We start from the raw sequence: 27479 nt of genomic DNA on the forward strand, positions 1-27479 counted from the left end.
AAGTGACTAAACAGGAAGTGACTTCATCACATGAAACAAAAAATATAATTTTAGTTATAATGAGTTAGACAAAGAAAAAGTAATTATGAACTTCACATTTTCACTTGAAAATGTTAACCAAAAATAATTAAAGCTGATATTTGAAACTTAAATTTCTTAAAGGGCAACACACTCCCCGTCTGACCTATGTGAGGTCACTATGAACTTGTGAGTGGGCTAAACCTTAGTTTTTAGATCAGTCTTTGGGTAGAAGTAAAACAACTTCGGCAATTGGCCTTAGAAATGTTTTTAGACTGCCTTGGTCAGTTGTTGTGACCTCAACCTTTCTTACATGGCCATCCTTTCCAGGAAATGTGGCAGAGATTCTGGCCATAGGCCAACAATTGTGAGCTATCTGCTTGTCCCTGAGCAGAACTAGATCTCCTACTTGAAGTTTCCTGCGAGGTACTGTCTACTTTTCTCTGTGTTGCAAGCAAGGTAAATATTCACTGCTCCAGCGGGTCCAGAACTGGTTTGCAAGAGCCTGAACTTGTCTCCATTGCTTTGTGTACAGGTCCTTGTCCGACAAGTCTCCTGGAGGAGGCGGAACTCCTGTCTTCTGTGTAAGGAGCACTGACGGTGAAAGTATAAATGGTTGTTCTGGGTCTGCAGACACAGGTAGGAGTGGCCGTGCATTAATGATAGCAGTAACTTCTGCCATTAGTGTGCAAAGAACTTCATGGGTTAAGCGAGTTTTCAGCTGCAGAAACATTGAATCTAAGATTCTTCTGGCAATGGCGATCAGGCACTCCCACGAGCCTCCCATGTGAGAGCTGTGTGGTGGGTTGAATTCCCAGCTGCATCCTTGCTCACTGAGGTAATTCTGCACCATTTTGTCCATTCCAAGCTCCTTGCACGCTCCGATGAAATTGGTGCCACAATCGGAACGGAGCTGTTTCGCAGGTCCTCTAAGTGCAAAGAAGCGTCTGAGAGCATTTATGCAACTTGACGCGTCCATCGACTTAATGACCTCGACGTGCACAGCTCTTGAACTCATACAGCAGAACATGATGGCCCAACGCTTGCTCTTTGCCTGTCCTCCTCTGGTGCGTCTGCTTGTGACCAGACCAGGGTTCAAATACATCGAGACCCACATACGTAAAGGGAGAACAGATTTTAAGACGTTCAGATGGTAGGTCTGCCATGTGTTGTTCTTCAAGCTTTCCACGTAACTTGCGACAGGTTATGCATTTATGGAGTACTGAATTGATAAGTGACTTGCCTCCCAAGATCCACAATCCTGCTGCCCTGATTGCTCCTTCCGTCAAGCGGCCCTGATGTTTCACTTGCTCATGGTGTTGACGAATGAGCAGTAGGGATATGTGGCTATCTTTGGGGAGAATTATAGGATTCTTTTCTGCAGTTGCAACCTCAGAGTACTTCAGTCGTCCACCAACACAAATGAAATTGTCCTCCACTATTGGACTGAGCTTCCATAAGTGGCTACTTTTGGATACAGCTTGGTTAGCTTGGAGGGCTGACAGTTTTTTTGCAAATGCAGCCTTTTGTGTTGTTTTACGGAAAACATTCCTTGCTTGGTCTATTTCATCTGGAGTACGAGGTAAGTCAGATTTATGCCAACCTTTGCATTTGCTCTTTGGGTTTGTGTGCTTGAAGGATTTTTCAATGTGAACTAGGAATGCTACTCCTCTTACCAGGGAGGTGAAGGTGGAGAACCTTTGGAATCGGTTAGAGGTAAGCTCAGGTTCTTTCAGGTTAGTAGCACATGTTTGTACTTGTGGTCGGATTTCTGAGTCGTTTTCAGGTTCAATTAGTTCAAACGTCAAGTTTTTTTGCAGGTGGCTGACGAAGGAAGGAGGGACCGGTAAACCAAGAAGTCTGCGCTAGGCAGGATGCAGGTAAGGATCGCGACGCATGATCTGCAGGGTTTTCTTCTGTACGTACATAGTGCCACTGCTCAGGTCTCAAGGACTGATGGATGCGTTGGACTCTATTGTGAACATACACGTAGAATCGTTTTGACTCATTATAAATGTAGCCGAGCACCACTTTGCTGTCCATAAAGAACTTAATGTCATTCAACACTAGATCTAGTTAATCTTTAATGAGATCTGCCATCTCTACTGCTAAGACAGCAGCACAGAGTTCAAGCCTTGGAATTGTAGGTTCAGACAGGGGTGCCAGTTTCGCCTTGCCCATAACAAATCCTACTTCGACTTGTCCATCTTTTTGAAGTGCTTTCAAATACACCACAGCACCTATGGCCTTAGTAGATGCATCAGAGAATTCACACAATTCTGTGTGCACTGCTTCTGTTAGTGAGGTAGTTGTATATGTACGTGGAACATGAAGCTGTTGTAGGTCTTGGAGAGAATCTCTCCAGGCTTCCCATTTGTTTAGTTTGCCCTCCTGAAGGAATGTGTACCAGTCTGACTGTTCAGAGGTAAGTTCCCTGAGAAGGGCTCTTCCCTAAATCATGACAGGTGCTAGTAGACCCAGAGGATCGAAAACACTGTTGACAGTGGAAAGGAATCCACGTCGGGTAAATGGTCTGGTAGTGGTCAATGTGGAGTAAGTGAATGTGTCGTTTGTTATCTCCCATAGCAGAATTAACTCCGTTGGGTGGGTGAGGTTTCTCCACTCAGATCTAGGTCCTTGATTATAGGAGCACAATCTTCCGGCGGGAAAGCTTCCATAACTGTCTGAGAATCTGAAGCAAACTTGTGTAAATGTATATTTGACTGAGCAAGTGAAGCCTGTGTTCGTTGGAGCAAATCAATTGCCTCAGCTTCTGATGGTACAGATACCAAACCATCATCAACATAGAAATGTCTTTCCACAAACTTGACGGTATCATCACCATGCTCCTGTGCACCTTCTCTGATGGCTCTTCGTAGCCCATAAATGGCCACAGCAGGCGATGGCCGATTGCCGAAGACATGGACCTTCGTCCGATACTCAATTTCCTTTTGACGTCATTGTCCTTGTGCCATAGAAAACGGAGGAAGTCACGATGGTCTTCACGCACAAAGAAACAATGGAACATATGCTGAATGTCCGCTAGGATCGCAACCTTCTCTTTTCGAAAGTGTAGCAGGACACCGACAAGGGAGTTATTGAGGTCGGGGCCTGTGAGAAGCACATCATTGAGAAAGACGCCAGAGTATCGAGCACTGGAATCAAAGACCACCCTGATCTGATTGGGTTTTTGGGCATGGTAGACCCCAAATTTAGGAAGATACCAACATTCATCCCCTTCTCTCAGTGGTGGCGCTACCTCAGCATGTCCATTGGTAAAGATCTTTTCCATAAATGCCACATACTGTTGCTGCATCTCAGGTTTTCTCTTCAGGGTTCATTGCAGGCATGTGAAACGATGAACAACTTGCTCTTTATTGTTTGGCATGGACTGGCGTGGTTCTCTGAACGGTAAAGGAGCTACCCAGCTTTTAGCATCGTTTCTGTAGACATTAGTGCCCATTATCTTTAGGAAAGCTGTGTCTTCCATGGATGGACCAGGTTTGTTGTCATGTTCAGTTCTACTGAACACTGTCTGTCCAGTCGTCTTTTCAGTTGCTTTGGTAGACGTGCTACTACTTTGCTGCATCTCCTTGACCTGTATAAAGCTCGTACAGGGTTGAAATATTTAATGGCGACCTCTTTCCAGCACATTGGTATTGAATGTGTTGACCGTTGGCCTATGTACATTACCCAGGCACACATCTCCTATTACTACCCAGCCCAGGTCTAGTCGTTGGGCAAAGGGGGCGTTATTTGGTCCATTAACCTGCTGCCTAACTTTGTGTGCCCTGATAACATCTCTTCCGAGTAGCAAAAGTATTTCTGCTTCTGGTTCTAGTTCTGGAATGTGCTTGGCAATGTGAAGGAGATGAGGCTGGTAAAGGACTGCACTTGGCGTTGGAATCTCAGATCGATTGTTCATGATGTCATGACACTCAATGAGTGGTGGAAGGGAAATGAGAACTGTTCCATCCAGGGACTCAGAAATCCTTCTGCTTTCTTGCCAGATGTTTCTATGGTGCCAGAGCAAGTGTTGAGATGATATGAGTATTGTTCACTCTCCACATTGAACAGCTCAAAGAATTTCTGGTCTAGCTAATGAACGATTGCTCTGGTCGTCCAGAATTACGTAGGCTTTGATGGCCAAGTCCTTGGAATACTTTGGGTACAGATTTACGAGGCAGATTTTTGAGCATGAGCGGCCCCATTGACCTTGACCACAAACTTCTGTACAGCTTGTATTGACAAGAGCCATATTAGGCTGATTTTCTCCCTGCCCGCCATCCTCCTGTGACAGTGAAGGAGCCTTGACTACTTGTGGTGATGGGCCAGGGTGCATGGCTGCATCATGATTGGTGCTACCGCATTCAGAGCATTTCACAGAAGACTTACATTCCTTGGTGAGGTGAGAAACAGAAGAACAGCATTTGAAACATATTCTTTTATCCTTGAGGAAGGCCTTTCTGTCGTCGAGGAGTTTGTTTCTGAATGTTCTGCATTTTTTCAGGGGGTGTGGTTTATTGTGTAGTGGACATATTTTGTTAGGGTCATCACTGTGATGGGTTTGTTGGTTTGGAAACTCTTTACAATGGATCTTTCTGGTTTCGTAGTTGTTACAACACTGCTTTGATGCATAAAGCTAGGGTCATTTCGCTTCTTTGCTTCGCAGCACACAAAGTTACAGAAATACTCAAAGGGAGGAAAGCGACCATGATTTTCTTCCTTGTACCATGACCCAGAAGTCACCCACTTGTCCTGAAGCCCATATGGAAGCTTATCTACAATTGATGCGATTCCACGTGAAGTGTCAAGGTATGACAGACCTGTTAGATAACCATCTTCTTTAGCACCTTGGATTTCCATAAGCAAATCCCCGAGTTCACGTAATTTGAAGTGGTCTTTAGCTGAAATCCTTGGAAAACTGTCCAATCGCTGAAACAGTGACCTTTCAATGATTTCAGGTGCAGCATAACACTCACGTAGTCTTTCCCATGCTTTGTGTAAAGCAAGATTGGGGTTACTGACATCCACTGAGCGGATCCGCTTCACCGTTTCGCTAGATTCCTTTCCCAGCCATTTAGTCATGAGGTCTAATTCCTGGGTTGCTGTGAGGTGAACTTCACGAGCTGCACTGGTGAATGAGGGATACCATGACCAATAATTTTCAGGCTTATCGTCAAATTGGTATAGTCCTGAACTAACGAGGTCTCGTCGAGCTAAATACTGTGTCAAAGGCTCTGCCTGAGGTGGTGTGTTAGCTGGAGGAATGTATTGAGCATAGTAAGGCTTAGCAGGTGTATCCATTATGGGGGTGGTCCTCCCAACTTCAGATTTAATCACACCTGAAGACAGATCAGATAAGTTTGTAGCAGGTATGTGCATTTCTCCTTTTTCAGACTTTGGTTCATTTTTGACAGACTATGCTCTTGAAGTATCTTTCGCAGCTGGACTCCATGTTACGAAGCTGGTATGTGAGTCAGCATGAAATGGAGGAGCGACGGGTAAGCATGATCCTGTAGGTTAATTTGAGAATTGACAAATTCAATGGTACGTTCAATTTTAACTTTCTCTGATTCAGATCCTCCTCTTTCAACTGTAGCTCTTTTGAAATCCAAAATAAGCCAATATTTGGCATGACTTTTCAAAATGTCTCACTTATTTTTTCAAGTTTATGAGATTTGTCAATTATTCCATTCTCTTTTTACTCACAATTTGTACAGTGTCACACACTTTTTTGGAATCGGGTTTGTAAACTAACAGCAGATTTTCATTTTTGTTTTTGTTTTCATTTTGTTCATTTTTGTCAACTGTTTTTAATGGAACATCATAAACCTTTGTTCCTACATTAAAAGCCCATGTTACCAAAATCTAAATAATCATTGTGAAGACCAAACTCCAGCAGTAGGGACAAACTGCTTAACATTATTGATGGTTATGTAATGAGAAATTTCAAGATTGTGCTCTTATGTTGTTAGGACTCTGATGATATTGGAATCCTGCTCATTGAGCATGAAGGTGACGTGCTCTCATCTTCTCTCCATCTCAATCAAGCCTCATTGAAGATCATCATTGAAAGAGAAGTTGTGATGGATAATATTGCCAAAAGCTATGTGCATTCTGAATGGACTTGCATACACACTGCATCTCAACTACCCTAAATCTATGAAGAACACATTCCAGTTCATCCAACAGGTACTTCTCATTTTGTGCCAAACCCAGGTTGCAAACACAGAACAAAACAGCTTACAATGTAAGGAAATCCAAGAAGCATCCATGAGAAGCCACTTGTGTTTTCTGTATAAGACATTAAAGTGTGTTCGCTCACTAAATATTAATGCTTTTAGTGCTCAGCTAATGTGTGTTCACACAATTCTTCAGCCAAGTTTAAAGTTACAGAGGCTTGCCTCTGTTTTAATGCATGGCCAGTTTTTAAGGCATTCACAAGGGATATAGCATATACTGTTGAAAACTGTTTCTTCTACAAAATAGTTACAATTGTTAGTAAGCTGTTTCAAAGATTATATTTACTTGTCCTGTGGCTGACAAGGTAAATGCATTGTCATGTTATCATTTCTTTGGTGAACAATAAAAAACACTTGAAATCAGTTTTTCTTTTTTTTTTTTTTTCAATTTATTTGAAACAATGTTTAATAGAATAAATCTCAAATTCTGTCTAATTACATTGACATTACATAAATATAACATTTTTCATTACTTAAAAAAAACATTTGTTAATGTTATTTGCTAATATATATATTAGGGCTGTCAGCGTTAATGCATTAATCGCGATTAGTTAAAAACAATCCATAACGCGTTTTTTTTTTTTTATCGCATTTCAGGTAAGCCGTTTTGTCCCTTTGACCAGCCCGTAGTCAGCCCCTTTGGTTTGTGAAGCGGTAAAAGGTGATGGATAGAAAAAGTACGACCGGATTATTAAACAACCTGTTTAACTTTAAAAAAAAATCAGACGGTTCCGTTGACAACACTAAGGTACAATGCAGCATTTGTTTCAAGGAGTTCAGCTACCATCGGAGCACGTCAAGTCTAAGTTACCACCTCCAGGTGTTTCACCTGACGCCTCCCCGCCAAGCAAGCCGCAGCCCTGCCAAAGAACTATTCCTGAGTGCGGGCGTCGCAGCAGACCCTTGGATGAAAATAAGTTAACCACAGCAATCGCCAGATGGGTGGCAACTGATTGCAGACCAGTCAACATTGTTGAAGATTCGGGTCTCAGGGATGTAATCAGGTTGGCAAGTTCTGAACCGGCTTACACGTTACCATCGCGGGGAACAATTGTTGCTCGCATAGAGGAGCTTTATGAAGCTGAGAAACAATCTAAAATCAATCTCCTGCGAAATGCAAATGCTGTGGCATTAACCGGGGATCATTGGACGTCAGTAAGCAACCAGAATTATCTTGGAGTTACTGCACACCACATAGACGCTGACTGGAAGTTGCATTCGTTTGCTTTAGCGGTTAAACACTCAGAAGAACGGCACTTTGCAGAAAAATGTGCCGAACAATTTTCTGAAGTTGCAGAGCAGTGGGAAATTGCGGGGAAGGTGACAACAATTGGCACCGACAGTGCCCGTAATATGACAGCAGCAGCAAGACTCCTGCCATATGAGCACATGCCGTGCGTTGCGCACAGTTTACAAAGATCGATCACAATGTCACTCCGTGACAGTGGTCTTGAGAATGTCTTGGCAAAATGCCGCAAATTGGTTGGACATTTTAAGCATAGTCCAGCAAATGCAGCTGAATTGCGAGCACAACAAGAGGAGTTGGGACAGCCACAGGAGCCCCTCGTCCAAGATGTTTCCACAAGGTGGAACTCCACTCTCAGCATGATCACCCGGCTTCTGAGAAACAAGGACGCTGTCAAGGCTACACTTGAACTCCATCAACAAAGAGGCACACCAGCCATGCTGACTAATGCAGAACTGGAGAAGATCGAAAAGCTTGAAACACTCCTTGAACCATGCAGGTAAATATTTTGAATTTGTTTTGTTGAAAATTAAAATGTGACTGATTTATTAGTCTCTCTTTAATCATTTAGTTATTGCTAAAATTAGATGCTGCTGCTTTTGTAGCTTTAAACATTGGTTATATGTATATGAAAAGCACTGGAAGATGAAGAGGAGGAAGGCCTACACACATGCTCTAAAAATTGAGTTTTTAGAATTTTATTTCACTGGAGCTTAACTTCATCCTTTTTTTTTTTTTTTTTTTTTTTTTATAACTGGTAATTGATTGAGCTTTATGTTTCTTGGCAGATATGTGACTGAGCTTTTGGGAGGAGAACAGTACATATCCTGCTCCGCGGTCCTGCCTGCACTGTGTCATTTGTTCCGGTTGATGACTGGTTCTGACGATGATCCAGGTTATGTGCTCCGGTTTAAAGCGGCCTTCACATCTGACCTATCAAAGCGAAAACAAAGCACCAATCTCCAGTGGTTGAAAGTGGCAACAGCGCTTGACCCCAGATTTAAGGATCTGAAATGCCTTCCCAGATCTGAAAGGGAGGAAGTCTGGAAGTTGATTAAAGAGGAGAGTGCCCAGCAACCTGAGCCTCGTAGAGAACCTGAGCCAGGTCCACCTAAAAAGAAGATGCACTTTCTGTTAGCTGCTGCATCAGATTCAGATGATGAAGAAGACCCAGCATCTGACACGTCTGTGGATCGGTACAGAGGTGAGCCCAGCATCTCCATTGATGACTGTCCATTGGAATGGTGGTCTGGACACGCAAGGGCCTACCCAACCTTGGCACCTCTAGCACAAAAAAATCTGGCTACACCTGCAACAACGGTACCGTGTGAAAGACTGTTCTCACTCTCTGGTCACATTTTGCAAAAAAAGAGAGCAGCACTGTCCACTGCTAATGTCACCAGACTGGTGTGTGTTAGCAATTGGGTTAAAGAAAAGAAATAGGAGAGACAACTTAGAACTCAGATAGTTCTGAATCCCATGTCCAATCATGCACTATTTTTCATTTAATCTTACTGTCATTTGGACTTTTTTTTCATCCATGTTCAGCACAGGTTAATTACAAGGATGACATTCTTCATTTAAAACTAGAAAATGTTACAAATATCCCGCTGTGGCCGTCAATGTTTTAGACTGTTCTGTTTGTCATAAGCGAGTTAGAAATTTCCTACCAGTGTTACATATTACTTGATTGCTGTTATTTCCAGCTAGGAATTGTTTTGCTAATAATGTTATTGTTTATTTTTGAAGTAGCTTAAGAGAGTGGCCTGATAAATGTAATCTCTCAAAGTAAGCACTGCGTTACTTTATTCCTCCTAATATTTGGAAGTTGGTCTACATTGCACTTTTTTTTTTTAATAAAAAAAGTTCAAAAAGGAAATTTTGTGTTCTTTTGATTCCCAATGAAAACGCTGGTAAGATATTCTACATTATGGGCTTAGAACTGCCTTGATATGCAAAATAACAGAATTTTACACGTGCAATTCAAACCGCGATTAATCGCAGTTAACTAAGAAGCTTCAGCGATTAATTGCGATTAAAAAAATTAATCGTTTGACAGCCCTAATATATATATATATATATATATATATATATATATATATATATATATATATATATATATATATATATATTAGGGCTGTCCGCGTTAATGCATTAATCGCGATTAGTTAAAAACAATCCATAACGCGTTTTTTTTTTTTTATCGCATTTCAGGTAAGCCGTTTTGTCCCTTTGACCAGCCCGTAGTCAGCCCCTTTGGTTTGTGAAGCGGTAAAAGGTGATGGATAGAAAAAGTACGACCGGATTATTAAACAACCTGTTTAACTTTAAAAAAAAATCAGACGGTTCCGTTGACAACACTAAGGTACAATGCAGCATTTGTTTCAAGGAGTTCAGCTACCATCGGAGCACGTCAAGTCTAAGTTACCACCTCCAGGCGAAACACCCCGGTGTTTCACCTGACGCCTCCCCGCCAAGCAAGCCGCAGCCCCGCCAAAGAACTATTCCTGAGTGCGGGCGTCGCAGCAGACCCTTGGATGAAAATAAGTTAACCACAGCAATCGCCAGATGGGTGGCAACTGATTGCAGACCAGTCAACATTGTTGAAGATTCGGGTCTCAGGGATGTAATCAGGTTGGCAAGTTCTGAACCGGCTTACACGTTACCATCGCGGGGAACAATTGTTGCTCGCATAGAGGAGCTTTATGAAGCTGAGAAACAATCTAAAATCAATCTCCTGCGAAATGCAAATGCTGTGGCATTAACCGGGGATCATTGGACGTCAGTAAGCAACCAGAATTATCTTGGAGTTACTGCACACCACATAGACGCTGACTGGAAGTTGCATTCGTTTGCTTTAGCGGTTAAACACTCAGAAGAACGGCACTTTGCAGAAAAATGTGCCGAACAATTTTCTGAAGTTGCAGAGCAGTGGGAAATTGCGGGGAAGGTGACAACAATTGGCACCGACAGTGCCCGTAATATGACAGCAGCAGCAAGACTCCTGCCATATGAGCACATGCCGTGCGTTGCGCACAGTTTACAAAGATCGATCACAATGTCACTCCGTGACAGTGGTCTTGAGAATGTCTTGGCAAAATGCCGCAAATTGGTTGGACATTTTAAGCATAGTCCAGCAAATGCAGCTGAATTGCGAGCACAACAAGAGGAGTTGGGACAGCCACAGGAGCCCCTCGTCCAAGATGTTTCCACAAGGTGGAACTCCACTCTCAGCATGATCACCCGGCTTCTGAGAAACAAGGACGCTGTCAAGGCTACACTTGAACTCCATCAACAAAGAGGCACACCAGCCATGCTGACTAATGCAGAACTGGAGAAGATCGAAAAGCTTGAAACACTCCTTGAACCATGCAGGTAAATATTTTGAATTTGTTTTGTTGAAAATTAAAATGTGACTGATTTATTAGTCTCTCTTTAATCATTTAGTTATTGCTAAAATTAGATGCTGCTGCTTTTGTAGCTTTAAACATTGGTTATATGTATATGAAAAGCACTGGAAGATGAAGAGGAGGAAGGCCTACACACATGCTCTAAAAATTGAGTTTTTAGAATTTTATTTCACTGGAGCTTAACTTCATCCTTTTGTTTTTTTTTTTTTTTTTTTATAACTGGTAATTGATTGAGCTTTATGTTTCTTGGCAGATATGTGACTGAGCTTTTGGGAGGAGAACAGTACATATCCTGCTCCGCGGTCCTGCCTGCACTGTGTCATTTGTTCCGGTTGATGACTGGTTCTGACGATGATCCAGGTTATGTGCTCCGGTTTAAAGCGGCCTTCACATCTGACCTATCAAAGCGAAAACAAAGCACCAATCTCCAGTGGTTGAAAGTGGCAACAGCGCTTGACCCCAGATTTAAGGATCTGAAATGCCTTCCCAGATCTGAAAGGGAGGAAGTCTGGAAGTTGATTAAAGAGGAGAGTGCCCAGCAACCTGAGCCTCGTAGAGAACCTGAGCCAGGTCCACCTAAAAAGAAGATGCACTTTCTGTTAGCTGCTGCATCAGATTCAGATGATGAAGAAGACCCAGCATCTGACACGTCTGTGGATCGGTACAGAGGTGAGCCCAGCATCTCCATTGATGACTGTCCATTGGAATGGTGGTCTGGACACGCAAGGGCCTACCCAACCTTGGCACCTCTAGCACAAAAAAATCTGGCTACACCTGCAACAACGGTACCGTGTGAAAGACTGTTCTCACTCTCTGGTCACATTTTGCAAAAAAAGAGAGCAGCACTGTCCACTGCTAATGTCACCAGACTGGTGTGTGTTAGCAATTGGGTTAAAGAAAAGAAATAGGAGAGACAACTTAGAACTCAGATAGTTCTGAATCCCATGTCCAATCATGCACTATTTTTCATTTAATCTTACTGTCATTTGGACTTTTTTTTCATCCATGTTCAGCACAGGTTAATTACAAGGATGACATTCTTCATTTAAAACTAGAAAATGTTACAAATATCCCGCTGTGGCCGTCAATGTTTTAGACTGTTCTGTTTGTCATAAGCGAGTTAGAAATTTCCTACCAGTGTTACATATTACTTGATTGCTGTTATTTCCAGCTAGGAATTGTTTTGCTAATAATGTTATTGTTTATTTTTGAAGTAGCTTAAGAGAGTGGCCTGATAAATGTAATCTCTCAAAGTAAGGACTGCGTTACTTTATTCCTCCTAATATTTGGAAGTTGGTCTACATTGCACTTTTTTTTTTTAATAAAAAAAGTTCAAAAAGGAAATTTTGTGTTCTTTTGATTCCCAATGAAAACGCTGGTAAGATATTCTACATTATGGGCTTAGAACTGCCTTGATATGCAAAATAACAGAATTTTACACGTACAATTCAAACCGCGATTAATCGCAGTTAACTAAGAAGCTTCAGCGATTAATTGCGATTAAAAAAATTAATCGTTTGACAGCCCTAATATATATATATATATATATATATATATATATATATATATATATATATATATATATATATATATATATATTTGTAGTTGTAACTAACAATAGTTATTTTATGCAACCTACAGTATACTCCAAATAATAATTGATGTGAACTAATGATTCTGAGTAAAGACTACTAATGTAAACTTGATTTGTCTACTGCATAAACTTTCTATGTTAATTCAACTAAAGCTGTTTAGTTTCAATTTGTGTAAAAACTGAAATGGTTTCGTGCAACGGATTTCCACACAAATTTCAAGTGAAGTCAACGAATTTGGGCTAAGAGTGCATTGTTGTGATTCTCATGCTGATTCTTCATGTCTGTGTGTCTAAATTCAAGTTTTTTTTTATTTTATTTTACATCAAAGTAACTTTTAAAACATCTGTCTGATAATGCCAAAAACACCAGATCTTGTATTTTTCACCTTGTTGACATAAAGAAAACCTAACTCTCTCATTCAGCTCACCACATGATGATTAGATCAAAATATAATCAACAGCACATATCACTTTTCTTCTGGTTTGGCTGGCTTTTATAAATCCGTTACCACACTCAAATAAAATCTACTGTTAAAAACTTAAGGGCCAAGATCCAAGCTAATACAAACACTGATCACTAAAATGGTGACATAAATTTAGATTTTCTCCTTTGGAGATTCTGATTGTTAGCATCAGGTGTCTTCGGTAATGGTCAATCATTACTCATTTAATCACCTTATTAACTCATTAACTTTAGCACTGCTTCAGTGTTTATATGAGTCCACACATGTCAACATTAATAATATAATCAAATTTGACACGAATACCCACATTTCTGACACAATACCATGGTGCAGTTATGGATACTACAGTAAATCTATGGTAAATTATGGCGATTTGTAGATTAAAAAGTATTCTGACTGTATCGTTGCGCACAGTGTTTCTGCTGCTGTATCATCTGCCTGTAAACGATTATTTGTGTTTCTCGCTGAATTCAAGTGCTTCACACTGGATCTCACAGCACTGTTTTAGAAACACACGGTTATAACAGCCAGAGAAAACACAAAGACAGAAATCAAGGGTCAAGAGCCCAACTAAAGCAAACACTGATCTCTAACATGGTTACTTCAAATGAAACAATAAATCAACATCTAAACCTTAGTTCATTCTCAATAAAATCTTCTGTAGACGTCTGACAGAAATAAAGTCAGTCTGGTTATTAATAAGTGGAGCTGGTGATGCTGTTTGTGGGGTTGTTTAATCAGATCTTGAGAGATTTCATGTATTTTATTTCAGTTGATTTCATCTAAGGCTGTGTCTGAAGTCAGTTGTAGTAGTTCTTGTGTTTCTCTTTTCTTCTGTGATTCTGTTTGATAACAGCAGCTGTTCATCACTAATTAACAATCAGCACTTAGTTAATCACTTAATTACTTGAATGCAAAGTTTCAAAACTTACATGGTTTAAATCAAGGCAATCTGTTTACTCAAACGGTTTGAGTTAAGTTAACTTGTCGGGTTTTACAGTGTCCGTTAGTAGCTGCTTGACAGAAAGGGTTGCCAAGTGTTCACAACAAAACAAACTAAAAGAGGGGTCCCACGGTAAAAATCGCTTTTTGGGGGCTAAAGTACACATTATTGGGGTCCCTTCAACCCGGGGCCAGACATGGAAAAAATCCTGCAGCAACATTTGTAAAGTAGCCCAATTCCACGGGTAAACCTGGACTTGGCAACACTGTGACAGATAGTAATGTCTACAACAGACACATAGCGCTGTCTCGGCGCGGCCACAACAGCTTGAAGTTGTCTAATGTTTCACAGTCTGCTGGTGCACTAATAGTAGTATGGCTTTCCTCTGTGTATACATATCCTTACAAGTACAAATTTTGCTGGATTATTTGTGTCCCATTCAAAAATTGCTCTTGAGAAATTTTTGTTAATTGTGCCCCCAAATGTTAGATGAAATTTGAGTCTGGTGCAAACATTACTGACACTCATAACAGGCAGCTGTCACAGTAGGAGACAAAATCAGTCTTCTTTTTTATATTGTAAGTGTTGTTGATAATATCGCCTAATCATTTCAGCCCTACTAGTGAAATAACAACACCATCAGCATGTTCTTTGTTAAATGGGATCTTTCTACCAGTCATTTATGAATTATAGTATTCATATGTGAAAAAAAGATTTGATTTTTTAACCTGTCCGACATCTGCCCAGACATCACTGAACCAGTCAAAACACCACAGAAGAAGAGTGAGGAGGTCAACGGAGCCCTCCAGTCATCTGAACACACCAGGTCCCACTGCGATTGAACAAACAATGCACATTTTAAATTGATTATATTCATTTGTAGAAGGAAAACTAGGTAAATTAAGTTTAAACTAAGTTGTTAAAAGTAACTACATCCAAACCCCTAAATTCTTCAGGTCCTATTATAGTCCTAATTAGAAAACTCTTTATGAATTCTGACCTACAGTACAGACAAAACTTCCAATATATTTACAGATGTAAAAATGTGCCATTTACTGATTATTAAAAAAATATTAACAAGTAAACACATTATATAATGAAGTCTGTGTGTGGAAGTGACAAATTACAGCGATCACATTGATCTTTGTTATAAATTTTCATTTGTTTTTTTTTATGTTGTCTTTTACATTTGTGCTGTTTTGTGACTTGTTATATTCAAATAATGGACTTACTGTTTAAATATAGCTGTAAAAACAATACCCTATAACTGAATTAAATGCATGCATTTGAATAAATAAGCAGGTTCCCATTGTGACAACATGCCCCGCACCATGGTCAGCATGTTTTCACTGACCAGGTCAGCAACAGTGGAAGTTCAGTCGCTTTTGTATTCAATACCTTAAGGCATGCATTTATACAGAAAAAAAATAAACAAAAAAAGAACACGTGCAAATGTTGACCGGAATAAAGCGACACAGCTGCCACTACATCCGAACCTGAACTTCCGCCTCGCACAGTAATAGAAAACACTATAGGGTTGGATGTGAAACGAACCTCTGAAACGATCGTGGAGATGTATGTTCCTGTATCATACTCCCAGCCGTCCAGACAGCCCTCTCGAGGAATATCCGAGACATTCACATCCACCCACGGGAGCAAACCTTGGTCCGAATAGTTTTTCACGACGTCCATTCGGTGTCTAGAACATTTACTGAACCGAGAATCCCGGTTCTGCTCGTCCTCCTCCAGAGGAATAGTCGCGTTTCTCCATTCGTCCGTGATATTCAGAGCTGCGGGGATGAGACAGCGATGAGCGGGTGTGTCGCCCATGAAAACCATGGATAGACCCGTGAAACCATTCGGAATAATACTCAAACACAAGAGAAAAAAGACTGTTTTTTGAAAAGGGCCCCAGTCTCCCAGGAATGCGGTGCTGTCATCGTAGTCTGGGAAGTTCATGGCCGTCTAAGCGTTCAGAGTAAATGCGCTTTCAGTGGCTTCAGTCCGGCTTTCAGACTCAAATGGGAGGGAGGAAACAAACACACGGATTCGGATCTGTTCCTTTGCCGAGAGCTCCGCATGTTTTCAGTAACGGAGCTGTTTCTCTGACAGTGCTGATGTAGATAAAGCTGTAGTGCAGACACGATAGTGTTGGTTTCCAATAAACAACACATATATTTGTTTTTTTTTACTTAATCCCTTTGGTGTTGTGCTCATCGAAAAAGCACCGTATGTATTTATTTATTTATTTGAATTTTGAACTATATTTTAGTTTTGATAATTTATTTTTATTTAATCATATTTTGTATTTTAGGGGATTTTATGGTTCTAAATAATATTTATGCAACAGTTACCATCAGTTTATTTCCTGTTAACCACGTTTTCAGCATTGACCTTAAAATTTAATTTCTAACTGTAAATCTTGATTTCTCTGGAGCAAAATAGGAAAATAGCTTTTATAATTATGTATGCCTTCAAGCCTGAGGTACTAATGCAAAAACATTGTGTTGGAACAAGCATCGATGGATCAGACGGTTACCTGAGTCTGTTAGAGCTTTCATTCTTCAGCTCCAGTCACATATGCATGAAGAACAGTTTGCCAGTTGTCTGCTAAAGAAAGTACATTCACATGAAAGTTGTCAGTGCTGGCCAATAAATTGATCTTCAGCATTACCCCAAAGCCACGTTACACATTATTTAAGCCATATAAGAAATTGTTCAAAGTTCAATAGTTTCAACACTTTGTTTCTTTCTTGAATCAGCATTTCTGAGTAAACTGGTTGGATGAATGGTTTACTGATTTACTCATAAAAGTTTGCTGTTACAATGTAGCCTGAACTGAAGTCACTGCAAACTAATCAGCACTAACACACTGACTGACAACCTGTCCAGAACACACAGAGGTGAAATGCTCCTGCAACACATTGCTGGACTGCATCCCTGTGCAGTGTGAATGCTGCAACCTGTGAACATGGGCACTGAAAAAAAGTACTGCATGCATATTGCAAAAAAATATATCAGAATGTCTGTGATTATACAGCATCTCGTCATGAATCCAAATACAGCTGTGCTGCAGGGACCTGCAGAGTTCTCCAGGGGCTCCGATGTAAAATGTAAAATAAGGAGCATCTATCACTATGACTACCGAGTAATTTAACTATATATATATATATATATATATATATATATATATATATATATATATATATAATCCTTTCGTGTCAGCACTGATTTGCATGTGCCAAAACTTCTTGGGCTTCACTGGATCATGATTCATCAAACAGTATATCAATATCCTTACAAACATTAACCATGATAGTATGTGTATTAGCCATGTTTTTTTGGTTTATTGATTACCATTTGTATAACCACAGTTTTACTAAATACCATAATCTATAGTTAGTGTAGCAATATCATGATTAATTTGCAGTTTTCAACAGATTCATGATTAAGAGCTGGAAATTACAGCTGCACTTTACATTGTCTGATGAAATTTGAGCTCATTGGAGCAAAACACTCCAACTTTTGAGTGATTCGTTACCATTTTGTACAGTATGTATTGTCATACTAATTACAATTCAAATGCATTGTTTTTTTGACAGTAATATTATTGTTTAGAGGTGTACTTCAGTCGCAACACTGCCCAAACACACTGGCCAGCAACGTCTGAGCAATCCTGAACACACTGATTGGCTGATTCAGGTGTGTTTGATTAGGGCTAGAGCCGAAATCTGCAGGATGGTACAGTAGTTCTCCAGGAGCAGGATTCTTTCTACCTTCAGCTTTTGTCTTGTTCTCCTTGTCTGTTCCACATGGGGCTCCGTCTCTTTTTATAGTATTTCCTTTCATTGTGTCTTTGTGAACTGTTTTGTGCCGTACACTTTGTGCATCTGCTCTAGCTGGAGAATCTCTGATAATCCAACATTAGCATATGCTCCAGAGTTATTTACATGCATTTTTTTTTGTTAATACAGTGAGTTTGTTCCTGATAAACACATGGGAAAGATCTAAACGTTTGGTCAGGTATGGCTGGGGGGCACAAGCTGACTTTGACTTGCTTTGCCATGTAGCTTGACATGCTTTAGTGCAGACATTATGCTAACACGTCAAAGGCAGTAAAGCTCCTCATGTGGTCTTGCATACATGATCTGCCTATAAAAGTTAAACAAATGCAAGACAAGTTGATGTTGCCATGCCAGCTCAACAGTGTAATTAATTTAGGGTTAGGGTCACTCATTTGATTAACATGACATTAATGTTTTTATTTCACTGTCCAGTTGTTAAAGTTTCACTTCTTTGAAGACTTTACTTTTGTCTGCTGTCCACATCATTGCATCCTGTTTTTTGGGGCTCCTCAGTCTAAGTGAGATAAAATATATGAGATGTTGAATTTTATCTCAGTGTGGTTCTGATGAAAATCAGACTTTAATCACATGTATTTAATCTAAAAGCCCCAAATGCTGAACTGAATATAGAGTCCAGTGTTAAAGGTAAACATGTCAGGTAACTGTATCAGGTAAGACGACAGGGCAATAATGCACTTACCCTTTTATTCGCTGCATCTGCACAATGGTCTCAGGGAGAAGCTTTCCTTTAGTTTCTGGCAACAGTAACGTAATTATGCCAGAAAAGACTACCAGGCTTCCAATGACAATATAAGGAATATATTTATAGTAGTTACCTTTACAGAGAAAAATAATAAATTATCAAAATACAGATTTGTGCAATGTTCAGATTTACTAGTGGCTATATTTAAAGGTATAGTTAAAGCTATAGAAGCAAGATAAAAACTGATGTACCCAAGTATATGATGAAAGGAGAAACTATACTGCCTATGCGAGCGGTCATGGAGCACGTTCCCATGGCCATGTTTCTCACCACGGTAGGAAACAGTTCTGAAGTCACTGCATAAACTACACAGAATGCAGCTGTGACACCAAGTTTTCCCAGCATCTCCAGAAAAATTGCCAACTCCATCAGGTCTGCAAATAGACAGATAACTAATTTTAACAAACAACCACATACAAATCTGATACAAATTGTAACAAACTGTAAATAAATAAAAAAAAATCTACTCAGTAAATGTATGTATCATATCTGTGTCACGATCGGTGTTACTGGAAACACGGAGAGAGAACCAATTGCAGGTAAGTCATTTATTGAAGGGTTATCCAAAGGGGTAAACAGTCCAGGCAGGGGTCAAAACCAAACATAATCCAAACATGAAAACAAGACAAGAAGACAAGGCAAGGGCAAGACTGATTTGACGGACATGAATAATCATAAGACATTAAACAAGGACTCCGTAACACAGACTCAGACAGACCGGGTATAAATACACAGAAGGATAAAGGGGAAACAGGAGACAGGTGGGGAACAATCAATTAACTAAACAAGGAGGAAGGTGACCAAATAAGGGAACAGGAAGTGATAAGGTGACAGACACCATGAGAAAGGAGGACATCTAGTGGAAACCCAGGGACACAACCCAGACACTGTGACAGAACCCCCCCCCTCTACGGAGCGGCTCCCAGACGCTCCACGACAGACACAAAACAGACCAGGAGGGAGGCGGACAGGTGGAGGCTCAGGGGGAGGGACGGAGGGCCAGAAAAGAAAAACATGGGGAACAGGCACCAGAATGTAACACAACACAGAAAGACCAGGAGGGAGGAGGACCGGAGGAGGTTCAGGGGGAGGGACGGAGGGCCAGACTTTGTGGTCAAGGCCAGAGTCCTCCAGGGCGGAGCGGAAGACCACCACAACCGTGTAGTCAGGGCAAGCGCCCCCCAGGGCGGAGCAGAAGTCCACCACGTCCGCATGGTCAGAGCGGAAGCCCCCCAGGGCGGAGCAGAGGACCACCACGTCCTCGTGGTCGACGCCAGAGTCCCCCAGGGCGGAGCGGAAGAGCACCACAACCGTGTAGTCAGGGCAAGCGCCCCCCAGGGCGGAGCAGAAGACCACCATGTCCGTGTGGTCAGAGCAGAAGCCCCCCAGGGCTGAGCAGATGACCACCACGTCCTCGTGGTCGACATCGGAGTCCCCCAGGGCGGAGCAGATGACCACCACGCCCCTGTGGTCGATGCCGGAGTCCAACAGGGCGGAGCAGAAGGCCACCCAGTGACTTGACCTGACTCTGAAATGTCCACGATGACTAGCCTTGTCTCTGGAAAGTCCATGGTACCTAGCCCTGGCTCTGGAAGGTCATCAGTGACTGGCCCTGACTCTGGATGGTCATCGGTGACTAGTCCTGACTCTGGAGGGTCATCGGTGACTAGCCCTAACTCTGGAAGGTCAACGGTGACTAACCCTGAATCTGGAGGGTCCACAAGCACCTGACTAGCCTCTGGAAGGTCAACCGGAACCTCACTCAACTCTGAAAATTCAACAGTCACCTGACTCGACTCTGGAAGGTCAACAGGAACTTGACTTGACTCTGGAGAGTCAATGGGCACCTGACTTGGCTTAGGACTGCCTGTGGAGATGTGAGACGCCTCGGCTTCAGGCACCGCCTCTGGAACGGCCTCGGGCACTGCCTCGGTAACGGCCTCGGGAGCGGTCTCGGGCACCGCATCGGGAGCGGCCTCGGGCACCGCATCGGGAACAGCCTCGGGCTCCGCCTCGGCCTCCGCCTCGGCCTCCAGAACGGCAACGGACACTGCCTCGGCATCGGACACCACCTCGGCCTCCGGAACAGCATCGGGCACCGCCTCGGCCTCCGGAACAGCATCGGGCACCGCCTCGGCATCGGGCACCACCTCAGTCTCCGGAACAGCATCGGGCACTGCCTCGGCCTCCGGAACAGCATCGGGCACCGCCTCGGGAACGTCCTCCGGGCTTTGAGGAACGGAAGACGCCTGTCTCCTCCTCCTCCGCCCTCTATGATGGTGAGTCGGTGACACCTTGTCTGGAGACTCAGGCGTTGAGTCGACCATCTTGTGCTGTGGCTCCAAGCTGGCGGCCATCTTGTGCTGTGGCGCTGGGCTGGCGGCCATTTTGTGCTGTGGCTCTGGGCTGGCAGCCATCTTGTGCTGTGGCGCTGGGCTGGCGGCCATCTTGTGCTGAGGCGATGGCTCAGCAGCCATGACGTTAACCGTCTTGGGAATCTCTAGGATCTTGGACAGCGTAGCGAAATAATCCAAGAATGAGTCAGCGGCCTTCTTGGGCGTTGGCGCTGAGCTGGCGGCCATTTTGCACCGTGGAGCTGGACTCGCGGCAATCATGGGCAGTGGCTCTGATCCATCCCACACGAGCCCCGGGTCGAAGGGAGGCCATGGTTGAGAGCGGTGCTGAATCTCCTCTCGACCACTCCCTCCTCGGCGACCTCCCCTGGTCCCCCGGAAAACCACCAGGCGAGTTCCCTCAAATCCGTTCCTCTCCCGCTCTGTGGCTGGGGAGGAGACATAAGCAGACATACCGCTGGATCTTCGCTTTGACGGAGTCCTTCTGTCACGATCGGTGTTACTGGAAACACGGAGAGAGAACCAATTGCATGTAAGTCATTTATTGAAGGGTTATCCAAAGGGGTAAACAGTCCAGGCAGGGGTCAAAACCAAACATAATCCAAACATGAAAACAAGACAAGAAGACAAGGCAAGGGCAAGACTGATTTGACGGACATGAATAATCATAAGACATTAAACAAGGACTCCGTAACACAGACTCAGACAGACCGGGTATAAATACACAGAAGGATAAAGGGTAAACAGGAGACAGGTGGGGAACAATCAATTAACTAAACAAGGAGGAAGGTGACCAAATAAGGGAACAGGAAGTGATAAGGTGACAGACACCGTGAGAAAGGAGGACATCTAGTGGAAACCCAGGGACACAACCCAGACACTGTGACAATCTGCCACTTTGGTTCAGATCTTATTTTGGCAAAAGCTTGGTCACATTGCCTGTTTGTTTGAAGACAATATTTATTGTAGCAACAGACAACAGCAATCCCTAGTAAGCATCCTGCAGACACGTTGTAGAAGTTAACCAGTACCCTTCTTTTAAACTGTTCTGCTTATAGGAGGACAATTATTAGGAAAGCATCGGCCACTCTAATATGACTCACAACAACATACAGAATATAGAATGACCTGAGACACAGAAAAGTGATTGACCTAGAGAGACAAAGACCAGCCCAAAAAGACAAATAACTGAACAACCTCTCAGTGGAATGAGACCTTTGATCTTACAGCAGCAAAACACATCAGATCCCTCTACATGATCCAAACTAAGGACTCAAATAATTATATGTGTGTCAGATGTGTGATGCAGATACCTTTGGGAATAAGCTGTATAATGAAAATCATAGCTCCACCCATGAGAAGAGTGGAGGACTGACAGAATCTCCTGCTGCAGTATCTGAGCAACAGCATGGCTATAATGAAAGCTGGGATCTCCACCACTGCAGACAGGAACAAATTCAGGTATGGATTGCCATGAAGGTTTGTGGTGTTCAGAATGAGAGCATAGTAAGACATGGTGATGACCATCCTAAAGAGGAAAACAGCTCTTGTAAATCAGTTCAGTTTACTAAGTTCTCAATCCTGCAGCTAGAGCTTTTCTTTTCATAATACATTTTAGGAGTCTCACTAATCGGACATATCTGATTCAGGAATGGATCAGGTGATTTAAATAAGGGACACATCCATCTGACACATTCATATGGCAATTATCACACTTAATCATAATAATATTAATAATAATAATTAATTGCATATCAGTATTTGCCCCAAATGATAATTAAAAGATAAGACCATTACTTTGCCAGACAAGTTAATCACTGTCTTGACAAAACAATAATGGACTTTGGTGGTGAGAATGTTTATGGCAGGTCTATCTCTATCTTGCAGACTGACATTTCACACAGTTTGTCTCACTGTTTGATGATGTGTGATTCATCTAGTTGCTGGACTGTGCTGACTACAAACATGAAGGTGGAACTTCAAGCTTGAAAGTCAGACATGTAAAAAAAAAAAAAAGTATTTCAGTGCGTCTATATTTTTATGATTAATCACACTAAATTAATGCATTAAACCAGTACTACCAACCATGTTCCTGGCACTGTACATTTTGCATGTGTATACTTTTAAACTCAAAAATAGGAAAGAATACTTCCACTCTACTTTTTATGTACTTCTCAGATATATACTTAAATGATATTTAAGTTGCTTGATTATACTTAGAAAAAGTTTAAATATATTTAGCTATCTATACTTGTGTTCTGGGAATCCATGTTTTCATTGTTGTAAAGTAGGGGGCGCTACTACACATCTTCTGTACATGATTTTCATAACACAAGCGAAGACGAAACCGAAACAACAGATGCTTCCACATGTAATCTAACACGATAATCAGACATAAAACAGCATCAAAACTTTGTAACGTTATGGAATAAAATGGAATAAAACTTACCCACATTCAAGTGTTTATATAAAAAAAAAGAATAAAATGTTTTTGTTTACAAGCAGATGACCTGTTCATTCTTCTGATGTTTTTTATGTTCAGATATATAACAAAATATAAACAAATTAATACCTAAATAGGGACTACTTGGAAAACTTACGAGTATTCTTGCAGTATAAAACTACTAAACTAGTTTACTGAGACTATACTTCAAAGTGTACTAAAATGCTACAAGTATTTAATTAGTAAACTATCAGTACACCTAGAAGTTCACTTTTAGTATAGTTGCAGTACAAACTACAAAACAGATGTAAACTTAAAAGTATACTTTCTTACACTTGAAAATGGGAAAAATTAGTCTGAAGGAGTATTGAAAAGGTATAGCTACAAATATACTACTAGTACACGGATATGTGTATACTTACTAAATAAAGTATACTTTTAATGTATATGAACTACTTAAGTATATTTAATAAAATAAACTTGAACTATACTTCTTTTTGGTAAGAGATGTCAGGTCTTGGAGTCTCTACTAATGTGCTGAATCAGGTGTTTGATTAAGAAGACACACTAAATGTGCAGTGTTGAGACTGCAGGAACAGGACTGAGAACAGCTGTTATAGACCTCTTTATGGTGTCAGATGAAGTAGGATTTGAGAAGCGTTAATTTACACTCAATCTAGCAAGATTTGTTTTTATAGCATCACATAGGTAGTAACTGTGACCAAGTAGAAAATGAAAAAACAAAAAACAAAAAACAAAACAAGGAAAATTAAAACAAACAGCATACCACAGAAGTGAACATATCGTGATTGTTAAAACAGCATTAGAGTTCCTTAAAATATCCAGAATATTATGTTTTTTCTCCCTCATGTTTGCTGCTTCTTCAATCTAAGGAAACATAAAAAGCATCAAAGAAACTGAGCATTGAGAAGCGAGTCTGTTTATTTAGGGCTTGTTTGACTAAATTTCATATTTTTTACAGACCTCAAGTGCATGGAAGTGTTACCTCAGAGGACGTGAAGATGATTTCAGGTGCGGTGACCTTGTTCTGTGCAGCTGCACGTCTCAGTATGGCTTCAGCCTCTGCAATTCTTCCCTGACAGAGCAGCCACCTAGGAGACTCTGGAATAAACCTAGTGCATGAAAAACAGAACAAAAACACAAATACTAGTTATCTTACTAGTTTAGTTTCTGGGAAACTGGGGCCTGTACCACAAAGCTAGGTAGGCTTTAGGTTGGCCAACACTGGGGTTTAGGTAACACCACAGTGGGTCAAAAGCACCAAAAGCGATTCATTTTGAGAAATTAATACAAAATCATAACACAAGACAAGAGGACTATAAACTTCAAAATTTTAGGTTTACTTTCTTCTCTGAGGTGAATATCTCTGTTGAGACAGTCATGTTAATGAATAAGATACTGTAAGCTATACCTTAGTATTTTATTTTTTATTCTTTTTGTGGGTGTTCATAATTAAAATGATTTCATCTGCAACTAATTTAATAATTGAATTAAATATTTAATCATTGTGTTATTTAAAATGAATTATTTTGGGCAGGAATCAAAAGACAGGCCAAAATCAGATGGGGCCCCTGATACTCGAGGCCCTAAGCGACCACTTTCCTTGCTTATGGGTTAAGTCATTAAAGACACCTAACATGAAGTGAACTGTACACAACTAATGACTATCCTGAATCAGATTAAATATGTCCACACTCTTTACAGCTCGGACCACTGTATTATAGCCTCTCTTCTTGGTTTATACCCGGTTTGTTATGACACCACAATGGTAAATTTTCCTTCATTTGTTATCTTGATTAGTCACACCTTTGTCAAATTTACATTATTCTTCAGCAATTTTTAATTGTTATAAAATGATGTTACTCTGTGGCTGTAATTTTGTCTCTCCACACACTTACCACCACAATGGTAGATACAGAAGGCCAGTGAGGGCGTTTGTAAGCACCAGCCATCGCCAGCTACGGATGAAATAAGCTGCTAATGGAAAGAACAACAGACCGATTCCAGACCCCATGAAGATTCCCAGAGAACCAAACATTACCCGACTGGCTGGACTGAGAATTTCACAGCCTGTTAATCAAAAGGAATGTGTGATTCACATGACAGATGATTTCTGAAACTGTGTTAATGATTGGAAGGAAATTAATTATTTAACCTAGGACATATGCTACAACATAATTAGAAAAACCACAGAATCCCACAAAGAAGTAGATGGCAGTGAAGATTTCCCAGCTTGGAGAAAACATCTGGATAAGGATAGTTATTGTCTGCATAGCCATCATGACAAAAAGTACAGGCTTCCTGCCATACCTGCACATATCAGATATATACAATCATTAATTAGGAAGCATCTTAGAGCAGCGGTTCTCAATTCCAGTCCTCTCACCCCCAGGTTCTACATATTTTGCATGTCTCTCTTTGTTAAAACACCCGATTCAGAAAATCAGCTCATTAGAAGTGAGCTCTGTGCATGAACTGTGTTCCCATTGACATGGTCCCGACACAGTGTTCATTGCTTCCTACTCCCTGAGCAGGGGAAATCTGTTGAAGATTACCTCAAGGACTGGAACTGAGAACCGCTGTTTTAGAGCCATATTTAAATTTCACATATTTAAAATCAAAGGTTTATCTTAGTTGCCTGTTCTAGGAGGCGCTGACCTGTCAGACATCTGTCCTGAAAGGAAGGTCCCCACCAACACACCAAAGAAATATATCGATGAGGTCAGAGGCCCTTTGTACTCATTCTCACATACCAGGTCCCACTGAAAAACATGAACAAAGAAAAGTAACTTTTTAAAAGTTAACTAATATGTTGCTTAAATTCATAGCATACCTTAAGTAGAAGTTGGTCTGTGTCAGAGTTCTCAAACATTTTTGTCTACTGAGCACATATGTCATTAAATATTACTATAAAACAAGCTGTGTTATTTCTCATGCAGACTGTTGCCAAGTCAATATTTTTTTGCTTCATGAATTAATGCCTGTGTTGACATAGCTAAACACAAACGTTCACATGTTAAAATATATGTACACAGTATTGTATTTTATCACGTTCTTCTATATATTATGAAGGATATTATTGAACATCAAATTAGTTTAGTTTTACATTTACATTACATTACATTTACATTTACATTTAGTCATTTAGCAGATGCTTTAACCAAAGCGACTTACAAATGAGAACAATGGAATCAATCAAAAACAACAAAAAGAGCAATGATATATAAGTGCTAAAAGAAAATATAATACAAAAAGATTAAAAAGGTAGTTAGAATTTTAGGGGTTTTTTTTGGAAGAGATGTGTTTTTAACCAATTCTTGAAGATGGCTAAGGACTCAGCTGCTGGGATTGAGTTGGGCAGGTCATTCCACCAGGAGGGAACATTTAATTTAAAAGTCCGTAAAAGTGACTTTGTGCTTCTTTGGGATGGCACAATCAAGAGACGTTCATTCGCAGAATGCAAGCTTCTAGAGGCACATAAGTCTGAAGTAATACATTTAGGTAAATAGGTGCAGAGCCAGTGGTAGTTTTGTAGGCAAATATCAATGCCATGAATTTTATGCAAGCAGCTATTGGTAGCCAGTGCAAATTGATAAACAGAGGTGTGACATGTATTCTTAGTTTATTACACATTATGATTTTTCAATATATGAAAAGCAGCAATTTCTTATGTATTATTCAGTATTATCAGCAACACACAAAGGGAACACTCAGGTAAGAGACAAAGACAACAGGCTTTATTATGGTTAGGAGCAGAAGATTGAGACAGCAGGAGAAGGGAAGTATCAACAGTAAAACAAGGAAACTTAGCTGATTGAGTAACCAGAGTCTTTCGATAGCAACAGAAGCTCAGGTGAACACAGAAAGGTAAATAGTGTCCAGTAAGTGTGCCTAGTTGTAACTGTGAGGCCAGCCAGTGGCTTTATAGGAGTGCTGACAGCTGATGAGAGTGGATGGTGACGTATAACAAGGTGAGGGAGTGTGAAGGATTTAGGGTAATGGAGTCCATGGGGGGGAAAAAACACAGGGGAACCAGGGCAGTATTCCAGAAAGCAGGTTATGATATATACCTGGGTATGTTTATATGTAAACGTATAATCTCAGCTTTTAGTTCCAAAAACGGAGGTTAACTT

The 27479-nt window shown here is 41.0% G+C and overlaps 2 protein-coding genes across 3 annotated transcripts in view; both read right to left on the bottom strand.

Annotated features, from left to right (window-relative positions):
• slc22a21 (solute carrier family 22 member 21) overlaps positions 1–16072 on the bottom strand; it is a 58725-nt gene extending 42653 nt beyond the window's left edge. The window contains exons 1-2 of one of the 2 annotated variants that reach the window (XM_059547436.1): positions 15475–16072; positions 14649–14752 (exon numbers count right to left, since the gene is read on the bottom strand). In XM_059547436.1, the coding sequence (XP_059403419.1) occupies positions 14649–14752; positions 15475–15879 (509 nt within the window). In that variant the 5' untranslated portion in view covers positions 15880–16072. The remainder of the gene's footprint in view (positions 1–14648; positions 14753–15474) is intronic. The other variant, XM_059547435.1, reaches the window with a different exon arrangement.
• Positions 16073–16333: 261 nt separating this feature from the next.
• Positions 16334–27479, bottom strand: part of slc22a4 (solute carrier family 22 member 4) — a 32644-nt gene continuing 21498 nt past the window's right edge. Inside the window, exons 2-12 of the mRNA XM_059547437.1 lie at positions 26005–26108; positions 25502–25656; positions 25245–25416; positions 24332–24458; positions 24113–24213; positions 22196–22410; positions 18720–18902; positions 18466–18601; positions 17997–18279; positions 17438–17927; positions 16334–16946 (exon numbers count right to left, since the gene is read on the bottom strand). Of these exons, the coding sequence (XP_059403420.1) occupies positions 18201–18279; positions 18466–18601; positions 18720–18902; positions 22196–22410; positions 24113–24213; positions 24332–24458; positions 25245–25416; positions 25502–25656; positions 26005–26108 (1272 nt within the window). The 3' untranslated portion in view covers positions 16334–16946; positions 17438–17927; positions 17997–18200. The remainder of the gene's footprint in view (positions 16947–17437; positions 17928–17996; positions 18280–18465; positions 18602–18719; positions 18903–22195; positions 22411–24112; positions 24214–24331; positions 24459–25244; positions 25417–25501; positions 25657–26004; positions 26109–27479) is intronic.

Source organism: Carassius carassius, unplaced genomic scaffold (genome assembly GCF_963082965.1).
Source record: "Carassius carassius unplaced genomic scaffold, fCarCar2.1 SCAFFOLD_68, whole genome shotgun sequence".
NCBI lineage: Eukaryota > Metazoa > Chordata > Actinopteri > Cypriniformes > Cyprinidae > Carassius > Carassius carassius.